We start from the raw sequence: 19,601 nt of genomic DNA on the forward strand, positions 1-19,601 counted from the left end.
GGTGCTACCAGTTTCCAGTATGTTAATAGGAGCATCTGCCCATTGTCTCAGTGTGCCACAGTCATCATCATCTTCCTTGCAGTGAGGCAGTGCTCAGAGAGTTTGGATGTGTTTGGGGCAGGTGGGTGGCTGGGTGATGGCCGAGCTGCAAGGTAGCACCTGGCAGAGGCCAGTGTTTTAAGAGCAGGAGTGCAGCCAAGGCAGCTGGCAGTGCCTGGTCACCACATCAGCTTTATGGTGTCCTTGGGGCCATGCACACCATCCATTCCTTCCTCTGCCTGCCTCCTTCCTGCTTCCCCCCCCCTCCACCAAGTGCTGTTTTTGTTCCAGGTCTTGACCAGAGCAGGTGAGTGGCTCCTTTTTATAGCAAAAAAATTAAAAGCCCTGCTGGAATTGGCTGTTCTCAGTCCAGGCTTAAGCACCTCCTGTCTGTATTTAGTGTTAGTAATGTCAACTTTTGATGTTCTTCCCACATTGTTCCTTAGGCGACTTTAGAGCAAAGGCCTGAGTGCACCAGGGCACTTTTGGAGCACAGCACCTTGCAGTGTTTGCCAACCAAGCCTGTGTCCTGCTGGGTGATTTATCCTCCCCACCTGGCCCTGCTGAGATGAAACTTTGCCTTTTAATTCTCTATTTAAAGGAACAACCACATGCTGATGTTGCCATGTTGGAACACAGCATCTATGTTTCCATGTCTGAAGTCACCCCCTAGCTACTTAGGACCACTGTGCTGTTGGGAGGTTGTGTGACAGGGCAAGATTAGGACACTGCAAAGTGGTGGAGCTCCACAGCCTCACATTTGCTCTGTCATCCAACCTGCTGTGTTTGGACCATTGCTCGATGGGGAGGGAGGGGCACTGCCTTACAGTGGCACCTCCCACCTTTGCCTGTGGATGATACTGGGCATGTAGATGCCCGGTCTCAAGCCAGTACAGCCTCTTATGCTGGATTAGTTAAGGAAGAAGAAATTGTTATTTTGTGCTCCTACAGGTAAGAAAACTATCAAAATGTCTCCAGAAACTTCTGAACTTTGGTTCAATGGGTCCAGATTAGTTATAAGTATTTCCAAGACTAATCAATGCTACATCTCTGTGTTCCAGTCATTATTATGGCAACAAGACAAGAGGGAATGATTTTAAGCTGAGGGAGCATGGGTTTAGACTTCTTAGGAAGAAGTTCTTCAGTAGGAGGGTGCTGGGACTCTGGAATAGGCTGCTGGGGGAGGCTGTGGATGTCCCCTCTCTGGAGGTGTTTAAGGCCAGCCTGGATGAGGCTTTGAGAGGCATCCCTGCCCATGCTGGGGAGGTTGGAGTAGATATCTTTGAGGTCACTTCCAACTTGGCCCATTCTATGATTCTGAGTGTTAAGAGTGGCTGTCACAAAGTGGGACAAATAGAGTGGAGAAAGAACTGGAGCTCCTGCAACCCCAAGCTGAATTCCCACTGCCAGCCCTGGGCAGTCATTGAAAACAGCCTCCTTTGAGGGTTGTGCTAAATGTGCATTTCTGCCCTGGGGCTCTTCCAGTCAGGGGCACTGGACCCTGTTAAAGACATTTTACAGTCAGGCATTTTAAAAGTTCTAAATAGTTGTGTTTGGTAGTTCATGTCCATTTTCCACCAAGAAACCAGAGGCCACCTCAGCAAACTGTGATTTTATTGTATTTACAGCAGCATTATTACAGTATTCTACAGAAAGCCATGAAATCAAATTGCTTTCAAAAACAAGACCAAAAAAAGGACCCCAACCCTGTTGTGTGGCTGCTACTGCTGCAAGTTCACTTCCATGAGCTGTACATACAGAGACCCTTAGCCCACTTATTCATCCATCTCATGACTTTCAGTTGCTTTCTGTAAGGCAAAAAATAACTTGGTTTGGATTTAACATAAACCATTCAAACAACTGCTGGGACAAGAGGAGACTGGAGGTGCCTCCTGGGTGTGCTTCAGCAGGGAAGAGCACTCTGCTTGGCTTTCTCACAGAGAACTGGGGTATGACAGTTCAACATTTCTCAATGTCCCTTTCTAGTTTCTGTAATTTGCATTATTTTAGGTTTGATAATTGGTAAGAAAGAGGCTTCACCACCTAACTTGCTAAGGGTGGAAGAGATACTGAAAACTTTGAGTATCTTTGGGCTCAACCATGCTCCTTTCTGCTGGTTTTGCACATGTTCTTATCTAAGAGGCTGTCTTCTTTCTCTGGCACCACTGACTGCCCAGAAGTGCAGAAGTAGCTACAGGAATGGAAGTATCAGGATTGAGGTGAGAGAAAGGGGATGGAGAACAACTAAAAGCTCTGTAAGCAATATGGAGAAATAATGCAAAGTTTCTTTTGTCTTCTTCCCTTCCATCTGTTCTCATCTTGTAAGACTGAGAAGCTACAGGGCACCCAAGCCTTGGCTTGCCTGTGAATGAGGAAGGTTAATTCCCTGACCTTGTGTTGTATCTGCCACACCCATGGCAGGAGTAGTTTGGGAACAGGCAGTATGTGTGGACACATCAACACAAAGAATTTCTGGAGATCCAAAGTACAGAATTTGCAGTAAAGTGACCAGATTGTCAGTGTCAGCATTCAACTACAACTGCAGCTGCCTACACAGTGACCATCCTCCTCACCGCCTTTTCCTGCAGTGGCCTCAAAAGCTTGGCCTACTTCCCCACGGCAGATCAAACAAAAAGAAGCAGTTCAGGGGCAGCTATTAATGCTGAATTTATTTGCACACTGAAGTCTGTTCCCTGGTTTTGAGCGAAGACAAACATTTCTCAGGTTCTAGGAACTGTGGCTATGCAGCAGCTCTGAAAATCAGGCTACTTAAAAGCAGATTTAAGTGCTTGAACTGCAAAAACTTGTATTCAAATCTTTCCTGTACCAAAGCCATCCCTGAAATATTTGCAAGACAGATACTTTTTGAGGTGGAGAATCATTCTAAACCTCCTTTGTGGTGCCGCAGTCATGAAAGACCCTGTGGTGTGATGAAAGCAATCACATTAATGCATTTTTTGTCTCTCTCTTGGTTAAGCTGCTCATCTTCACATTTTTTAAGGAAAAACTGACATAGCCTGGAGTTCTCACAGAGAAAGTTCTCTGGGATAGGAGGACACCATTTCTTAACCATGTGATTAAGTTGATATTGAATACCCATTGATTTAACTTTTAAAGGATATTAGCTTAAATAATTCAGAACAAACCAAAACCACACCAAGAAAATTAAAGGATGCAGCTTTGGAAGGCTGTGGGAAAAAAACCCAAACAAACCACTTTGAGTGAGCACCATTCATCAGGACAGCACAGTACTGAATTTGAGTTCAGGCATCGATTCAAAGTTTTCCTTTTGAAGATGTCAGTAAATCAGGATCTACCTAATCAGTCATAACAACTTCAGTATTCTATCTTCTCATGCCATGTACAATTCTCAAGTATACAGCAGAGTGCCTAAAAAAACGGAACTACATTTTGTGCATGGGAATCAGAAAGGAACAAATGCTGCAGCATCTGCCCTTCACCAAAGTAAAGAGCAGAGTGCCCCTTGGGCATGCAGGTTGGGCTGAGACACAGGCCATGTTCTCCGTGGCTGGTAACCCCTCCCCAGACAGCCCCACCCAGGTGAGATGCAGAATTTATTCAGGATGCAGAACCTCATAAGAACCAAGGGCACAAGACCACCTGAGGTTCAGTTAGCCACAGATCTGCCTGGGCTGCTGGCAGTGTTCCATCAGCAGAGGGCTATAAAATCCTGCAACGAGCTGAGTTCTAGTACCTGCTGGGATGCAAGTAGAGCTGCTGGCTCCTCCACTTAGAAGGTCCTAACCCAAGAAAGCTCACTTAGCAGATGCCAAAAATCTACTTCCAGAGCTCAGGAAGAGCAAGTTGTGAGGTGGGAATCTTAGAGGCTGTGGGCCTGCAGGCAGGATGCTTATGAGAATCAGTTGCAAATAGAGGAGGACAACCACTTGCTCTGCAATTCATGTGCCCAATTCTCCTTTCTCATTTACCTGAGGACAGTATTTATGATGTAGTAAAAGAGGAAGAAATACTTAAAGACGATTTTTTTTGGTCTAAACATGTAGATACCTAGGCCAGTTCCTGCCACCCCCCAGACAAACCTATTTTCATGCTTGACACCAAATCTCAGCACAGTTCACAAAGCTGCGACTACTTAACAATGCTCCCTCCACACCTGGCGACCTAACCAAACACCCACAGAGGCTTCCACCCCTACATTTGATCCGTCTTTCCACAACAGAACTCAATCACTTGTTTGTACAATTTACAGTGAGATCAGGCTGCAGGAGCTGGGGGGGAAAGGATCTTCAGATGAAAGATCTAGACAGAGGTAAAGAGCAAGCTCCTGTGTATCAGCAAGTTGCCACTCAAACTGCCAAAAAAATAGAAGGAGAATGAATATTTTCCTCTGAGGACTTCATGTGGACAAAGGTTAGAGGAAATCTGCCTGCCCTGACTCCTTTTCCAATAATCCATGTGGAACTGCAAAACAAATTCTGTTTAACACGGAGATTAAAGATTATTTAAATGTTATTTTCCTAACAGTCAATTTATGATGGTGGAGCTTGAAAAGTGAAAGGCCTTCAAAGATATTTTTCACCCCACGGAGTAAACTTTGCATTCAGCAACAGGTAACATTCTAGAGATATGGTAAGTGAATTTACAACAGTACACAATACACAGTTAGATAATAAAATGCCAAAAAAATTAAGGCTAGCTATTCATTATCCTATCAAAAAGTTACAAAATTTAAATTAAAACATGCATCTTCCCAAGTTTGGGGGTTTTTCTGTGCTGTAAATGGAGAGTCTTCATTGAGAAGATACCAGTTCAAGGTCCAAGGATTTCAGCATCCCAAGATTTCAACCACATCCGAGTGAAGTCCTGTGTTAGTTAAGGAGTTTGTTCCCATGCATGAACACCGTTCCCGTAACATGGACGTGGTGTACTGGGCACCAGCCACGCGCTCAACGCAAGCTAGCGAAACAAAGCCTTTACAGTTGATAACCAAAGAGACTACAAAGCCAGGCCTCGAATGGCAGAAAGCAAAGAGCTTTGTACAAATTGAACTCCAGCATACCCAAGTCCAGCCTGTAATACTGCCTTGATATGCCTCAAACTCAACCAGCAAAAGGAGTGCAGTGAGTGTGACCTGATCCAGCTGCCTTTCCCTTCCAGCTACAGGAGAAAGAGTTCAGGCTTTTTTTGCCCACTGCAGGTCAGTCAGGTAAATAACTTATCGTACATCTATGAACTTGAGAAATAAACCCCACCTATGTTAGGACATGGCAGCACAAAAACCCAGCTTCATAAAGCAGTTTTCCTATATATTTAACTGAAACCTTTCTACAAAATGAGTAAAATAGATTAAAAAAACCCCAATCTCCCCCTTCTAATCAAATCAGACATCAGCCATGTTTTTTTTGTGAATATGACCACCCCACCCACCTCCACTCCACAGTTCAGATGAACAGGCTTTGGTAGGAACAGAAAAATGGCTCTACCCACTCCAGGTATGGTTAGAGAAACCCCTATGCATTTGCAGACTGCTTCCTAACAAAATACATTCTACAGCTTCTCCATTTGCAGGACTGACCCACCTGTAATAGCTAAGGAAAAATAACAAACTGTGCATTTTAAAGTTAGCATTTCTTTCACCTTTACATATTTTAGTGCAAAATATTTTAGGGTGAGGATTTTACAACAACAACAAATGGCAGTAGCAGCAAGAAATCTTCTGTTTTGTACAGTAACGACAAGGCTAAGGGAGTTTTGTTCCTTTCGAACGCTACTCTGTTGCCAGGATTAGCCTATCTAAGCGTTTCAGGCACTGTATTAATCAAACTAGCACCCCACTTTGTTATGGAACTAAAGGACAAAACACGTCATGGAGATCAGCTCAGCTTCATTTATGCCAGAGGTTTCTTTTCAGAGGAGGTTGCAAAGGCTTTATAGCTTTCACTGACCACGTTCAAACGCGAGGGGTTACTTTCCTGATTATTGGTGTATTCCCAGGTAATTAGTTTCGGTCCTGGCTATCGAAATGCTGTTCAACAATACCAACGTTTAAACCTCTCACAGCAGGTTCAGTTGTGGAATTTTCTCCTGGAGAAATGTGGACGCTTAAAACTACAGCAGCAGAACTTATGTTACACCATTTAAATGTTCACACCAGAAACTCCTTTCTTTCTTTTTCTGTGTGACCAGAAAGAGTATAATTAATATTTGAGGCTTAAAGTCAAACCCATAGATAAGATACTTTGTGAGACTGAGATAAACCCCCCACTTATTCTTGAAGCATCTGAAGGAGGTAACGTTACCATTGTACAGCAACAACTTCTTCTCCCGCTCGGAGAAGTGAAGAAACTGACCGTGACACTGATTGTCTCCACTGAAAACAGAAAGCGCCAGGTCCTTTGATGCACACCACAGATCAAGTCAGATTAGACAGTGAGGATGGAGAATTCTGTTATGAAAAATAAACCAAACCAAACCTACAGCAGTTCCCAGAGTTATGAGCCAGTGGAGTGAAGGCTGGGGATGGGATAGAATTTGGAAATCCGGCTCTGTGTGGAAGGGTTAAGGCATTCGGATTCTCCAGTCATTTTAAAGAAAACCTCTTGCTCCTGCAATTTCCTGGCAAATTCTTCCTCCAGCGTCTAAAACCGAAATCAGATTGTTACAGGGTTACAAGGAAGAGAGCTGGAGGCATACTGTCTGATTGAACATCCTAACTTCACACACCATCATCAAGAAAACCCCACAACTCCCCTACCAATTTGAGCATCGCAAGAGGACTGAGACGCAGCAAGCTAAGAACATCATCTGCCTGTGGGACGCTCTCTGAACACTGCAAATCCAACACCTGCCAGTTAAAACCAAAACATAACCCCACCAAATCAACCTCCACCACCCTTAATCCATTCCTGCAGTGACTGACTGGCTTCTGAAATGCCTTCCTAAAACCAGACCCACCTCCAGCTAACAACTTTTGTATGCAAATAAGCAGACAGGTACTGCAAGGGGGAGCACAGTAAGAGGCTGATAGCACACAAGAAGCAAGGGGCTGGCAGCATGTGCGTGAAGGGCCAGCAGCACACAGGTCTCTTTTTCTGCATGGGCCCTTGCTCAGCTTTTGCACATCACTCAGTGACCTACAGCAGTTTTGCACAGCAGCTTCATTCTCCTCCTTTGCCATCCTTTTTGTATTGTCTGTATTTGACAGACCCAACTCTCACTTATTTTCTGACTCATAAGAAGCTAGCCTGATTTACCTTTTTTCTTGGTCTCAGTTTCTCTCTCCATTCCTTCAGTTCTTGGCTGTGCTCTTCATCCAGCTCTTTTAGCTTCTGAGTCTCGTGCTCAACCAGTAGATGGCATTTTTCATTCTTAAAAAGAGATAAAGATAATCCTCATGTAAATCTAATTCAGATTAGGCAACTCAACATTTGTGCAGTGACATATGTTGTCCTAATTCTTTTTAATTAGCTTATTCCCTGTAAATAGTGCCGTGAAAATTACAAGATAAAAGTACGTTAGGAGGCTGCATTATCAAAAGCTGCTCTTTCCATCAGCACCAATTGAGATAAGAAACACTTGGATTTACAAGTATACCTTTGAGTCTCATTAAAGCAGCAGCTGACAGTGTTACTCAAAACTGTTTCACTGCCTAATAGTGCTTCTCAAGGTCATGCAGCATTTCTGCTCTGCTTTCTGAAGAGAGTTTGCATAATTTATTAAGATCAATTACATTAAAAGGAAGGGAGCTTTACTGGAAATCACAGAATCACAGAGAAACATTTCAGTTGGAAAAGACCCTCAGGATCATCAAGTCCAACTGATATTCCTACTCTGCAAAGCTCACCCTTAAACCATATCCTCAAGCACCACATCTAAATGACTTTTAAACACATCCAGGGTCGGTGACTCAAACACCTCCCTGGGCAGCCCATTCCAATGCCTGACCACTCTTGCTGGGAAAAAATGTTTCCTAATGTCCAGTCTAAACCTACCCAGTCACAGCTTGAGGCCATTCCCTCTTGTTCTATCACTGTTTACCTGTGAGAAGAGACCAGCAGCAGCCACTCCACAATGTCCTTTCAGGTAGCTGTAGACAGCAATGAGGTCTCTCCTCAGCCTCCTCTTTTTCAAACTAACCATCCCCAGCTCCCTCAGTCACTCCTGACAAGATTTTTTCCTCCAGGCCCTTCCCCAGCTTCGTTGCCCCTCCTCTGCTCTCGCTCTAGCACCTCCACATCTCTCTTGTAGTGAGGTGCCCCAAACTGAACACAGTACTCGAGGTGTGGCCTCACCAGACCAAACAATCACCTCCCTACTCCTGCTGGAGACAGCATTTCTAACACAAGCCAGGATGCCATTGGCTTTCCTTGCCACCTGGGCACACTGCTTGCTCATAGTGAGTTGTTTGTCTATTACAACCCCCAGGTCCCTTTGTGCCAGACAGCTTTCCAGCCACACTTCCCCAAGCCTGTAGCATTTCTTGGTCCAAGTGAAGAACCTGGCATTTGGCCTTATTGAAGCTCATGCCACTGACATTGGCCCATCCATCCAACCTATCCAAGTCCCTCTGTAGATCCTCTCTACCCTCCTGCAGATCTGTTGATCTGACACCCAACTTGGTGTCATCTGCAAACTTACTGATGACACACTCTGTCTTCATCAAGGTCATCAATAAACATGTTAAACAGAAGTGATCCTAACACTGAGCCCTGGGGGACACCACTTGTGACTGGCTGCCAGCTGGATTTAACTCCATTGAGTATCCTCCTTTGGGCCCTTTCATCCAGCAATGATTTATCCAGCAGAGCTGTGCTTGTCCAAGCCATCAGCAACCAGTTTGTCCACAAGAATATTTCAACTCTTGACAACAAGGAGCTGAGACTAACAAACAAGGCTTAAAAGAGGAGAGAAATGGACTTGTAGAAGCTGTCTCAGTATTGCCCCATAAAAAGGAAAAGTGTAATCAAACCACACACCAGCTTCACATTCCTCTCAGAAAAGTGCATATATATCTGCCAGCTGACTTCTGAGGCATGGTAAGAAAGAAAAAGAGGTATTTGGCTACATCAGATCCTTGATTTTTAAGAGCAGTTGTCTATGGCAGTCTCTAAACCCCATGTTATTTGTTTCCAGAGTTCTAGTCCCCAACTGGGCCTGATGAAGAGCACAGAACTGGCAAGTATTTAGCTAGACCTGAGTGCAGCTAAGGGCAACTTTTTCTCAGTGAAGCTCAGAGTAGCCCTAATCTGCTCTATTTTACTTGGGCTGAAACTCTCACAAGACTCCCACGGTACTTGGGGATTTACTGAGGCGTATTAGAGGCACAGCCAGGAACTGTTTTTGCAGGACGCAAGAAAGTGAATAGGGTTGCACTGGCCTCAGTGGTCTCTGGAGGATTTCTCCACACAAAGGTTATCTGCAGGTAATCATGTAATGCTTTAAAAATGCCTTGTGTCCCTGAAACGTGGAAAAGCTGATTTAACAGAGAAGGAGCTCTGGTCTATGGCAGCGACTTTTGCAATATGCATACCACAAGAGACAAATGTCTACCAAGAGCTCCCTACTGCAGGGCAGAGCATTCCTTCTAAGCACCCACCAGAAGTTCAGTACAAATAGCAGCCTGCACTTTGTGAAAAACACCTCACTGCCACAAACGTCTTCCTCTGTTCTGATTGATGACATTGCAGCAACATCAGGTTAAAAGGAAACGCTGCCTACAGAAAATAGCAGTGGGAACTTGACTGATAGTCTAGGGATGTTCCTCTGCTTCTGGTTCATGTGCTTCTTGCACTCAGAATGACTTCTCATTAATTGATGTAAGTTTACAAATCTGGCTGAGCAGTAAGCTGCAGGCCTTTGAAAGCCACATACAACAAACCCTCTGCTAATCAGGAAAAGTGAAGGAATCCTGGAATCATAGAATATCAGGGGCTGGAAGGAAAAGGTGTTTCTGCTTTGCCTGCATCTGTCAGCAACTTCAATCTTCCCACTGAATGTGCATTTAGTATCATCTATTTTTAACCTGTAGCTGATGTAGTTCTCTGATGTTTGCTTCACACTGCAGCTGGAGGTCTCGCATTTGGTTTTCGTGTTTCTGATGCTGAGCCAGTCTCTCGTTTTTCTGCCTCTTTTCTTCTTGAATAGCAAACTAAAATGAAAAATAAGAAACCAGTTAATATGTGCCTCTAGATACAGCAGTTCACACCTATAGGTAACAAAAAGGAAAGAGTTTAAAGGATTCGAACAATAGAAGTTTTTCCTTTATTCTTTCTCTGTAAAAACTCTTACAAAATGAATGCCCTCACAGTTTTTGTCTATCATTCCATTTCTCTGCCTGCACTCCAGTTGCTCCTTAAAACACAGCACATTTCACTTGCCAGCTCCAGGAATTATCTCCCTCTGAAGTTATGTGACAAAGCAGTGTTGTTACAAGTGATAGTTAAGGTTGGTGTCACACAGCTGTGGGGGATTCTGTTTTCCAGATGTTCCTTCCTTCCTTCCAGCACTCACCATGTGAAACGGTGACTTGGGACTTTTATGCATCAGTGGGAAGCAAATCTCTAAACACCTTCACAACATTCCCTTTTAAAGATTGAGTGAATACCTGCAGTTTTAGTTGAGAAACTCACAAAAGTCAAATATGGTTGAATTGGAAGGGATCTGTGAAGATCAACAACCTGCTCAAACCACGGTCAGCTGGAGCAGGTTGTGCAGAAATGCCTCTGCTTGGGTTCTGAATATCTCCCTGGGCAACCTACTCCATTATCTGACCATCCTCATACTAAAAAAAGAACTTTCCTGTTTGGATTAGATTTTCTGTATTTCAGTTGTGCCTAAAGCCTCCTATCCTGTCACTAGGCACCAGTCAGAAGAGTCTGGCTTCACCTTCTTTAGTCCCTCCTGCTGGTTTCATACACACCTGGATAAGATCCTCCTGAGCCTGTTCACCTCCAGGCTGAAGCATCTCAGGTTTCTTAAGCATTCCCTCCTGTAACAGGACCCACCAGTCCCTCAGTCATCTTCAAGGCCCTTTGTGGGACTGGCTCCAATAAATCCTTATCTTTCTTGTACTGGGAAACCCAGGACTAGACCTGCAGCACTTCAAGTAAGTCTCACCAGAGCAGAAGGGAAGATCTTCCTGTGACCTCAACCAGTGCATCAAACCAGCTGCACGCCATCTTGTGAGCTCTCTCCCTCCCTCACACTGATGTGACATTAAGGATTTACACTACCCAAAGTGTTTTTATGAGTTACCTGCTTGATTTTCTCACGGTCCTGATCTGGAGAGGCTAAGGAATTGATTCTTAAACTCTTCTTGAACATAGCCATCCGAGTCTTGGCCTCGCTGCGCTGGATCTTGGGCAGCCTGGCTCTTTCCTGCGTGTGCTTGTTCTTCAGCTCCTCGATAAGGCGCTGATTGTATCTCTGCATCTGTTCTGTCTCCTAAACGGTGAACCATATGGAAATGGTACAGAGGAACTGTTAGAAGGTCTGCATGCCTTTCATCAGCAAGAGGCTGCATGGGCCAGCTTCTTTCAACAGAAACCAGTCCCAGCCCTGGTGGTATCTATGGGGAGAAGTGGGGAGGGCTCTGGATCATGCCCACCCCAGATGAAATTCTCTAATGAACACAAACACACATCTCATTTACCAGGGGCTGTTCAATTGCTGACTTGCATTTTAAAACCCTTATGTTATCCAGGGGGAGAAACTTCTGTGGAACTGAACTTCTGCTACTGCGGTTGGGAAGGGTCAGTTTGTTGCAAAAGCCAACATCATATGGGGGTAAACAAGACCCCACGGAAACCTTCAGTGGAGGTGTAATCACCATGCAGATCCTGTAGTATCTCTCTGCTGGGTTTACACTTTCAAGAACTGAACTAGTCTCTTGATTGTATCCCACTGAAAAACTTGTGGACAGTCAGTGTTGTTTTCTGGGCTTTTATGGGACTTAGCTATAGAGAGACAGTTGTCAGCCACTTGCTCAGAAGCTAATCCAGTTCATTCTGCTCATTTAATTCCAGGACGATTTGGCTAATGAGTAGATTCCTTTCAATAGCAGTTGAAACTTTTTTTGGGTGTGTAAGTAGAATATGGTATTTTTAGCAGAGAAAGGCTGATGTTTGTTGTGGCTGGGTTATTTGTGATTTTTTTTCTTTAAGAATCAAAAAGCAAAAATATGACCACTTATAATTCAACTTACTCCTAAGTCATTAAAATAAGATGATTAAGACAGAACATAGACAGCCTCAAAACATCTGTCTGGGTCTTGCCTGTGCAAACAAACAGCTACTAAGTAAAGACCGTAAGACTAGGACATTATAATACACAAAAGAAAGCCTCCAAGTCACCACTAACTTTTTCATGCCTCTTAAGCAGCTGATGTCTCTGCATGAAGTACTGATCTTTGAGCTGCTGCTTGAGGAGCTGGTGCTTCTCTTGCAGGTGTCGCTCTTCCAGCTCCCAGATCGCAGCTTCACGAGCTGGAAAAAAGAGGAAGTCTGGTTCAGAAAGTGCAACACTTCCTAATCTAACTGCCACTGTGTGGTAGGAGGGGCCTACAGGTGCAGTTTGAGAACAGTGCTTTCCATAGTAAATGCTTTTATTGCAGTTCCAGGGTCTTTGATTTCTTAACTTTAAGACAGGCTGTTGTTTTATTGCAACACAAGACAAATGTCTGGCTTTGAGGAAAGAGCCTGATGCTGGATACCTCTCATGAGCTGCTGTTTGTTGTTGAGGCAATCTCGCTCGATAGTGGCTAGTTCTGTCTTCTGCTGCTGAATAATCTTCTTCAGAGATGCATCCAGTTCTTGCTGCTGCTTCTGCACAAATTCCTGCTCCTGGTGAAAGCCAACAGAAGCAAATTAAGCTGTGCTCCTCTAACCACACTACATTTTAGTGAAACTCCCAGTTCTCTCAGCATTAGCTATATATGAAAACAAAGACATCTATGAAAATTTGAGCCAATGTGCCTCAGCTATAAAACTACACTTCTCTTGAATTCTCTACATAGTAGGTTGGAGCATATTGAACGTTTAAATAATACCTTCAGAAGTAAGACCAAAGGCAACAAAACTAGCCAGCAATCTGCAATTCATTCCTTCTCTTGTCTCTCCTCAGAACAAGCTTGCAGGTTCAAAGCTAGCAAAAATACACACTCAGTATGAAGTCACTCTCATTTATTGAGGGTTAATTATTCATGGATGTAAGAAAATGAACATATGTATTGTTAATTTGCCTTGGATGATTACTTGAAGCCTTACTATTTACACAGTTGGGTTTCGGATTTGTGTCTCAATCTCGAACAAAGTGGTTTATCTTGTCATGAAACCAAAGATACTGAGACTGGGAGTTCTCCAAGACTGCTATGAAGACACTCACTGGGTTCTGCAGGAACTGCATGTTCTGCAGGACTTACAGGCTAGTCACACCAGAGCTGAGCTGGCTCCTCGCAAAGCGATTTGCCATCTGCCTGATGCAGTCCCCAGATCACCTGCATCTTCCCATTACCCAAGGAGTGTCGCTCTGCTGCATCATTTAAGTAGGGAGTAGCAGGAATCCCCCTCCCACGCCCCAAGACCATACTGTTGCCTTTCTCTTTGCAACCGTCAAAAACAGGCATCTGCAAGCATGCAAGCATGCACACACACATACTCTTTAACAACAAGAAATTAAAGCAGATGTTTCTCTCATTACCTAAATGCCAAAAGACAGGATGATGGCAGTGTCCTGCCAGAGCCAAGGTGGGCAGCTGGAGTATTTGCTGTTATATATAACAAAGCAATGATAAAGACTGTCTATTGGAAGGGAGATGGGACGAGGCAGGAAAACGGTACTGGGCTGCAGATGACCAGTGGCAGGGTCTCCTAAGCAACTTCGTTTTCTTTGTTTACTGAACCTATAAGAGTTTACTGAAGCTGTAAGAATTGCTCCTTAAAAGTGCTTTTTATTATGACCAGGAGAATCCTGGTTTTCATCTTCACAGAAAGCTATGAAACATATGAGGCTTTCATCTTTCCCAGTGGACAGTAGTTAGTGACAGGAAACCAGAGGTGGAGTAAGCTAATAGTGACAGAACTAAGGGTACAAAAACCACCTGGAAGGCCTTTCTGTTTCCCTTTCTAGATACAAAGGAGAAGAAAACGACAAGTTTATCATTCTGAAGGTGGGGCCACATAAATTACGGTGCTTGATTTGCATGGAATGCTTTGTTTGGGGGGGGTGGGGGAGAAAGCTGATCGCATATAGTCACAGTCAAAAGGCAACTGTGCTTGAGCTTTACTCAATCATTCAAAGATCACTGCTGCACTCTCTCCATGGTAAATCTCAAGAAGTTTTTTAACTGCTAGCACTGTAAGATAAACCAGGCAATCTCAGAAAACACTCCAGCCTTTCCACTTCCCATAGCTACTCAAGTCTCACACAGAATAAAGGTCATGGACTTTAGTAAAGGCCACAATGGATGGTTAAAAGGTTAAAAGATAGTACAGCTCAAGGCAGTCCAGCTTTATAAAATGACAACTTGCTTTTGTCCAATAAGTTCCTTAAAATAAACTCAGATATCTTTAGCTACAGGATTTCACTGCACACACAGCACAGAAGTCACACTTTGCCTCTCACATGTGCTGAACAAGTAATAAACACCCAAGAACAGTATTGCACTGCATTTGTGTGCAGCTTTAGTGTCTTGCCCAGAGCTAACTACTGAAATTTGGATCTTTTTGCTACGAATAGTGCATAATTGCATGAATTTGTGCTGAGTGGTTTGGAAACAGAGGTGACATTGATCAGCACATATGAGCAGAAGAGAAAACACATATCTGGAAAATTAGGGAAATAGAACTTTTGTTGTTTGGCATTTTAAGACTTACATCCTGCATTTGTGCGTTGAAAAGTGTACATGAAGACAACTGAAAAGACTGAATCATAACCTGAGCAACGCCCTGTGGGACACAATGTACTTCCTATGTCAGAATATAATGAAATATATTCATGTTCTTAAAAAAAAGAAACAGAAGAAATGAGATCTGTTGTAGGTTAGTAATATGCATTTAAAATGTCAGGCCTCATCAAACCAAAGTAGTCACTGCCAGAAGTTCTAAGTATTCTAAAACTAAACCTCTGCAGCTTGTCTAGCACTTATTATTCCACGTAAAAATACTTCACCTTTAAAATGGTCCCTTTCACCTCTCTTATTTCAACAAATTGAAGCTAGTGAAGAAAACAGACTAAATCACTACAACCAATATGAAAATACAGGACTTTTTTCTAGGCTTCCTCAAAAAGTTCAGAGATAGATACCCTTGGCATAGGGAGAGTGCTGCAACTCAATCACATTCTATCCTGGGCAATTCCCTCTTGAATTAAAGACGTTAATCACATAAAGCTGGTATAACGTTCCACTATGTCACTCATATAAATGTTTCATCTCTACATTACTCATCAAAACCTATGCTGTTGTGGTGCAAGCTCACTCTGTACAAGCTGTGGCCACCACAAAGACACCATTTTTCTAAAACACCAGCCCCCTTTCTAGCTGGATCCTATAAAAGCAATGAGTCTGATGGTGTGAAATTACAGATTATTTCTTGTAAAGTTTCCACCCACCTCCACTTTGACATTTAAATAACTCCCATTTTACCCAATCCATTCTGCTTCTATGAACAAGGTGCCTTATGCTTACGTTATGTACATTTTCCTCCCCTGCACTCATGTTGTTCAAAACTCACTTCCAACTGTAACCCTTATACTCTGATGGACCTGTGGGGTACTTACCACTGATAAAATCACAGTAAATAAACTTGCCATTGAAAAATGCTGCTCCATTTTGATAGAGCACACAAAATGATGCAGGGAACAGCAGAGACCTGGAAATGACTGCTCCCACACGTCTATAGAATACACTCTACGGGTACGAGATGGGAGTACTTGAAGGAAGAGAGCAGTATGTAGGGTTAGTTCAAGTTAAGTTCCGTATTCACTCAACAACAAAAAGTGAAATCATCAAGCCGTGTGAATACTGCTGGCCTTTTGTATTTTAGTAGCTTGAAGCTGCTGTTGTTACCTGAGCATGCTGGCTTTGTGCAAGCTCCTCTTTCTTGCGTTTCATGAGCTCTTTTCTCAGCTCTTTTGGTGCTTTCTCCACTTCACATAAAACCTACAGTGTATATAAGCATGCAGAAGGTGGCGAAAAGAACACTTTTTCTCCACAGCAAGCATTACTGTGAACATAGGACATGCAAGTCAAGCACTAGAAGTACTGGGAAGCATGCGTTATTACTTCAGTGGCAGGGATGTCAGCTTAGTGAAAAGAGCTTAATGAAAAGAAAAGGAACAATATGTGCTTTATGCATGCCAGCACAGCGCAGAAAGGAGGTACATGCTAGCCTTTTTTGCATGCAAACACTGCCCAGTGCAGCCTCTCCCCTGCATTTTCATGCAGCAGCTGGAAGAGTCAACTGTTAAGAAAACCACCACCTGCAAAAGTGGTATTTTCTTGAAGCACTACAGCAAAAAGGGCCACAGCTTATGTTTACCTCATGGTAAAGCTGTGAAAAACAGCTGGAAGCTTAATACAACTTCCACTGAAAACCTGTCTCAAACGTGAATTTTTAGGATGCCATTTTTACTGTCTCCAACAACAAAAGACATCTACACAGGAAGTGTTTTTGAAATAGTCATGTAAGCAAATAAAACATTACTTGGTTGTAAGGGTTTGGTTGTGAAGGATTTAAAAGCAAAACCCACCAACAGCTAGGTATGCTTGCAAGTAACTTTGCATGGCACATATGCTAGAATGGAACGTGTTTCAGTCCAAAGTGAATTAGACTAGATTAGCAGAAAGACTCTAAATATAACCTGGCTGAATCATCTGACTATTAATCTGTTAATTTGCTGATGTGTTTTACTCATTTTTAAGAATTCCAAAAACATAACACTGCACACTCCAATACAGCATGGGGTAGTTTTAGAGCACCAGCTGCACTTTCCTGCACACTGTAAATCGCCTTCTTGAGCTTTAAGTACAAAACGATGCACCGAGAAACAAATGCCTGCTTGTTTAATAGTGGAAGCATCATCAGAAAACAGAGTCCAGATCACCACATGCTATTCCTGTTCCCATGAAAGAACTGCTTTTAGCTCAGAGCAGTATGTAAAACTCTTCCCGCTTCCCCATGTAGGACCCAACCACCAGTAAATAGAGAGAGACTCAAAAATGCAAGAGGTACCATAAAAGAAGAAAAATTGGTTATTTGCACATGAGCACACGGTTCAAATGGAATACAACTTAGATATTGTTTTAATGCACCCCTCTACTACAGCACCACTCTATGCAAAAGCGTGGACAGCAGAGATTTCTAACGACAGCTAGAAACTATTAGAGCAAACTCTAGAGCTGTTGATATACAAATGAGCACTACACAACCGATCTGAAAATGAAATAAAACAACTTTAAAGATGCAAAATCTACGTGGAAACGCATCACCTTGTCTCACTCGAATGCGAGCAGAGTCATGGCTTAAGGTGTAAGGGTCAAATGTCATTCATTTTGCCTTAATTCTATGACACAGATAAAATTGACTGTAAAAGATTTTAGGTTACCCAGGCTTTGCTCTCTCCTGGCTTTCCTTTCGGTTTTGAGTTAAACAAACTAAATCCATGCAACAGCTGTCGCTTTATATAAAGGAATCCCAAACCACAACAGCACACATTGAACAAAAACTCTAACAAATTAATCCAAAAGTTAGAATCTCTGGAATTTAAGTAGTTCTTAGCAGAAATCAAGACCATATTCCTTTCTCTGAAATTCCCATTTGGTAAGTATTTACTAAGTAGCTACAGCAGGTTTTGTTTGAAGTAGAAATCTCACAGATATTTTTCACAATCTTTATGGAAATACCTTTTCTGAAAATAATGAATAAAAAAGATATAACACAAAATATTTTGTCATAGTTTCTGTGAAAAACAAAGTCTTCCTTCTAACAAGTTGATGCTTTCTAGATTAAGGCACTACCTACCTCTTCCTGTTAGCTGCTTGCACTTCACTTTAGGTAGGAAAACAAAACAAATAACCCTGACTGCCAGCAACCCTTCCACAGCTCATGAGGTTGACAAAGCTCCTGGTAGATCTAACCTCAACTGTTTGCTATGCCCATAGTCATTATTTGGTATATTACCATCACTATCTCTTACCTCTTTTTTCTTGTTCTTCAGCATGTTCTGGAATTTGGACAACTCCTTCTCCTGTTCTGCTTTGATGCGTTTTGCTTCGTCTCGTAACCGGTTTGTGTGTTCCTGTTCCAAGCGCTCTATTGTCTGCTTCTGCTGCTTTTCCAGATTTTCTATTTCTTGATCATACTGCCGTTTTTTACTCTGTTAAAAAAAATCCAAACAGTTCAGCATCTGGTTTTGGGAAATGAAATGCTGTGCAGTGCACTGCTGTACCACAACAGAGGGTGGCCACAATGAACTGTTTGGGCAGGCAACCGCTAGCATAAAGGCCAGGCACCCTGTGATGGAAAATACAGCTATTTACTAGTAGGAATGAAAATGAAGATAACAGCTATCATAAAAGGAAACACCTGATTCCCCCTACTCCATATGGTAATGATTTAAGGGCACCAAAATCCAGAGACTCACTGTCATTTCCTGTTCAAAACGTCTGTATATCTGCTCTCGCTGTTGTAATAGCTTATTACTGAGTTGCTGTTGGGCTCTCTGCTCTTCCTTCTGAAGAAGTCTCAGCTCTCTTAGCTCTTGACGTCTAATAATGAAAAAGAACATTTCATACTGATGGGAACATAAAAGGAGGGGAAAATTATAGAAGAAGAAAAAGGCATCTACATCCAGTAAAACTAGTTTTCAATTTCCTTATTAAGAAACGCTTTAAATTCCTCTCTACTAATGAAATAATTGAAATTACATCCCACATATTACAAAAATAAGATTATTAGACCTCTTATTTATTCAGAGAGAAGAAAAAAATAGCTGCTAACCCCTTGTAAATGTTATTTTTAAAAGCACTTACCGTAGGAACCGCATTTCTTCGCTTTTGGAGTCATTCTCAGTCACTATTTTTGATGTGGTTACACTCACTTCTACTCCATCAACAACAAACTTCCGAGTCTTCTTTAAAGTTTTCTTCTGTCTTCTTGTTTCCTGAATAAAGCACTGCTAAGTTATTCTGTACTTATTTAAGTTTTATCCCTTTTTTTCCCTTAAAATGAAATTACTTCCAGTATATCTACACTTACAGGAATTCTTCTTGCTTATCTGGTGTCTCACCAATCAAGTGAGAACTTGAAGAATTCTAATGTCATGAAACTTTCTCTAGTCAGCAAAGGGAAGCTTTAAACATTCATCATCTAAACTGCCAGGCAGAAAAACAGTATCTAGATAAACCCTAAACAGAATTGATGCAGTTTTCTTCACAAGAGCTGAAGACAGCTGCAATTACAGCTTGTTTTTTGACCATAATTTTCCCAGTCACCAAAAAAGATATATTTTATTCTGAAAAACAGTACTGAAGCAGGATAGCAAATTACTCATCCACTTACTTCTGCTTTGGAAACTAATTCAAT

General features: G+C 42.5%; 1 protein-coding gene across 3 annotated transcripts in view; it reads right to left on the bottom strand.

The window, feature by feature from the left end:
- Positions 1–1,636: 1,636 nt before the first annotated feature.
- SLK (STE20 like kinase) overlaps positions 1,637–19,601 on the bottom strand; it is a 52,284-nt gene continuing 34,319 nt past the window's right edge. For 2 of the 3 annotated variants that reach the window (XM_064144440.1, XM_064144439.1), the window contains exons 10-18: positions 19,049–19,179; positions 18,661–18,784; positions 18,214–18,393; positions 12,731–12,860; positions 12,379–12,503; positions 11,275–11,463; positions 10,043–10,168; positions 7,275–7,388; positions 1,637–6,659 (exon numbers count right to left, since the gene is read on the bottom strand). In XM_064144440.1, the coding sequence (XP_064000510.1) occupies positions 6,513–6,659; positions 7,275–7,388; positions 10,043–10,168; positions 11,275–11,463; positions 12,379–12,503; positions 12,731–12,860; positions 18,214–18,393; positions 18,661–18,784; positions 19,049–19,179 (1,266 nt within the window). In that variant the 3' untranslated portion in view covers positions 1,637–6,512. Of the gene's footprint in view, positions 6,660–7,274; positions 7,389–10,042; positions 10,169–11,274; positions 11,464–12,378; positions 12,504–12,730; positions 12,861–16,084; positions 16,178–18,213; positions 18,394–18,660; positions 18,785–19,048; positions 19,180–19,601 lie in introns of all 3 variants that reach the window. The other variant, XM_064144441.1, reaches the window with a different exon arrangement.

This window comes from Pogoniulus pusillus, chromosome 6 (assembly GCF_015220805.1).
Source record: "Pogoniulus pusillus isolate bPogPus1 chromosome 6, bPogPus1.pri, whole genome shotgun sequence".
NCBI classification, from domain to species: Eukaryota; Metazoa; Chordata; class Aves; order Piciformes; family Lybiidae; genus Pogoniulus; species Pogoniulus pusillus.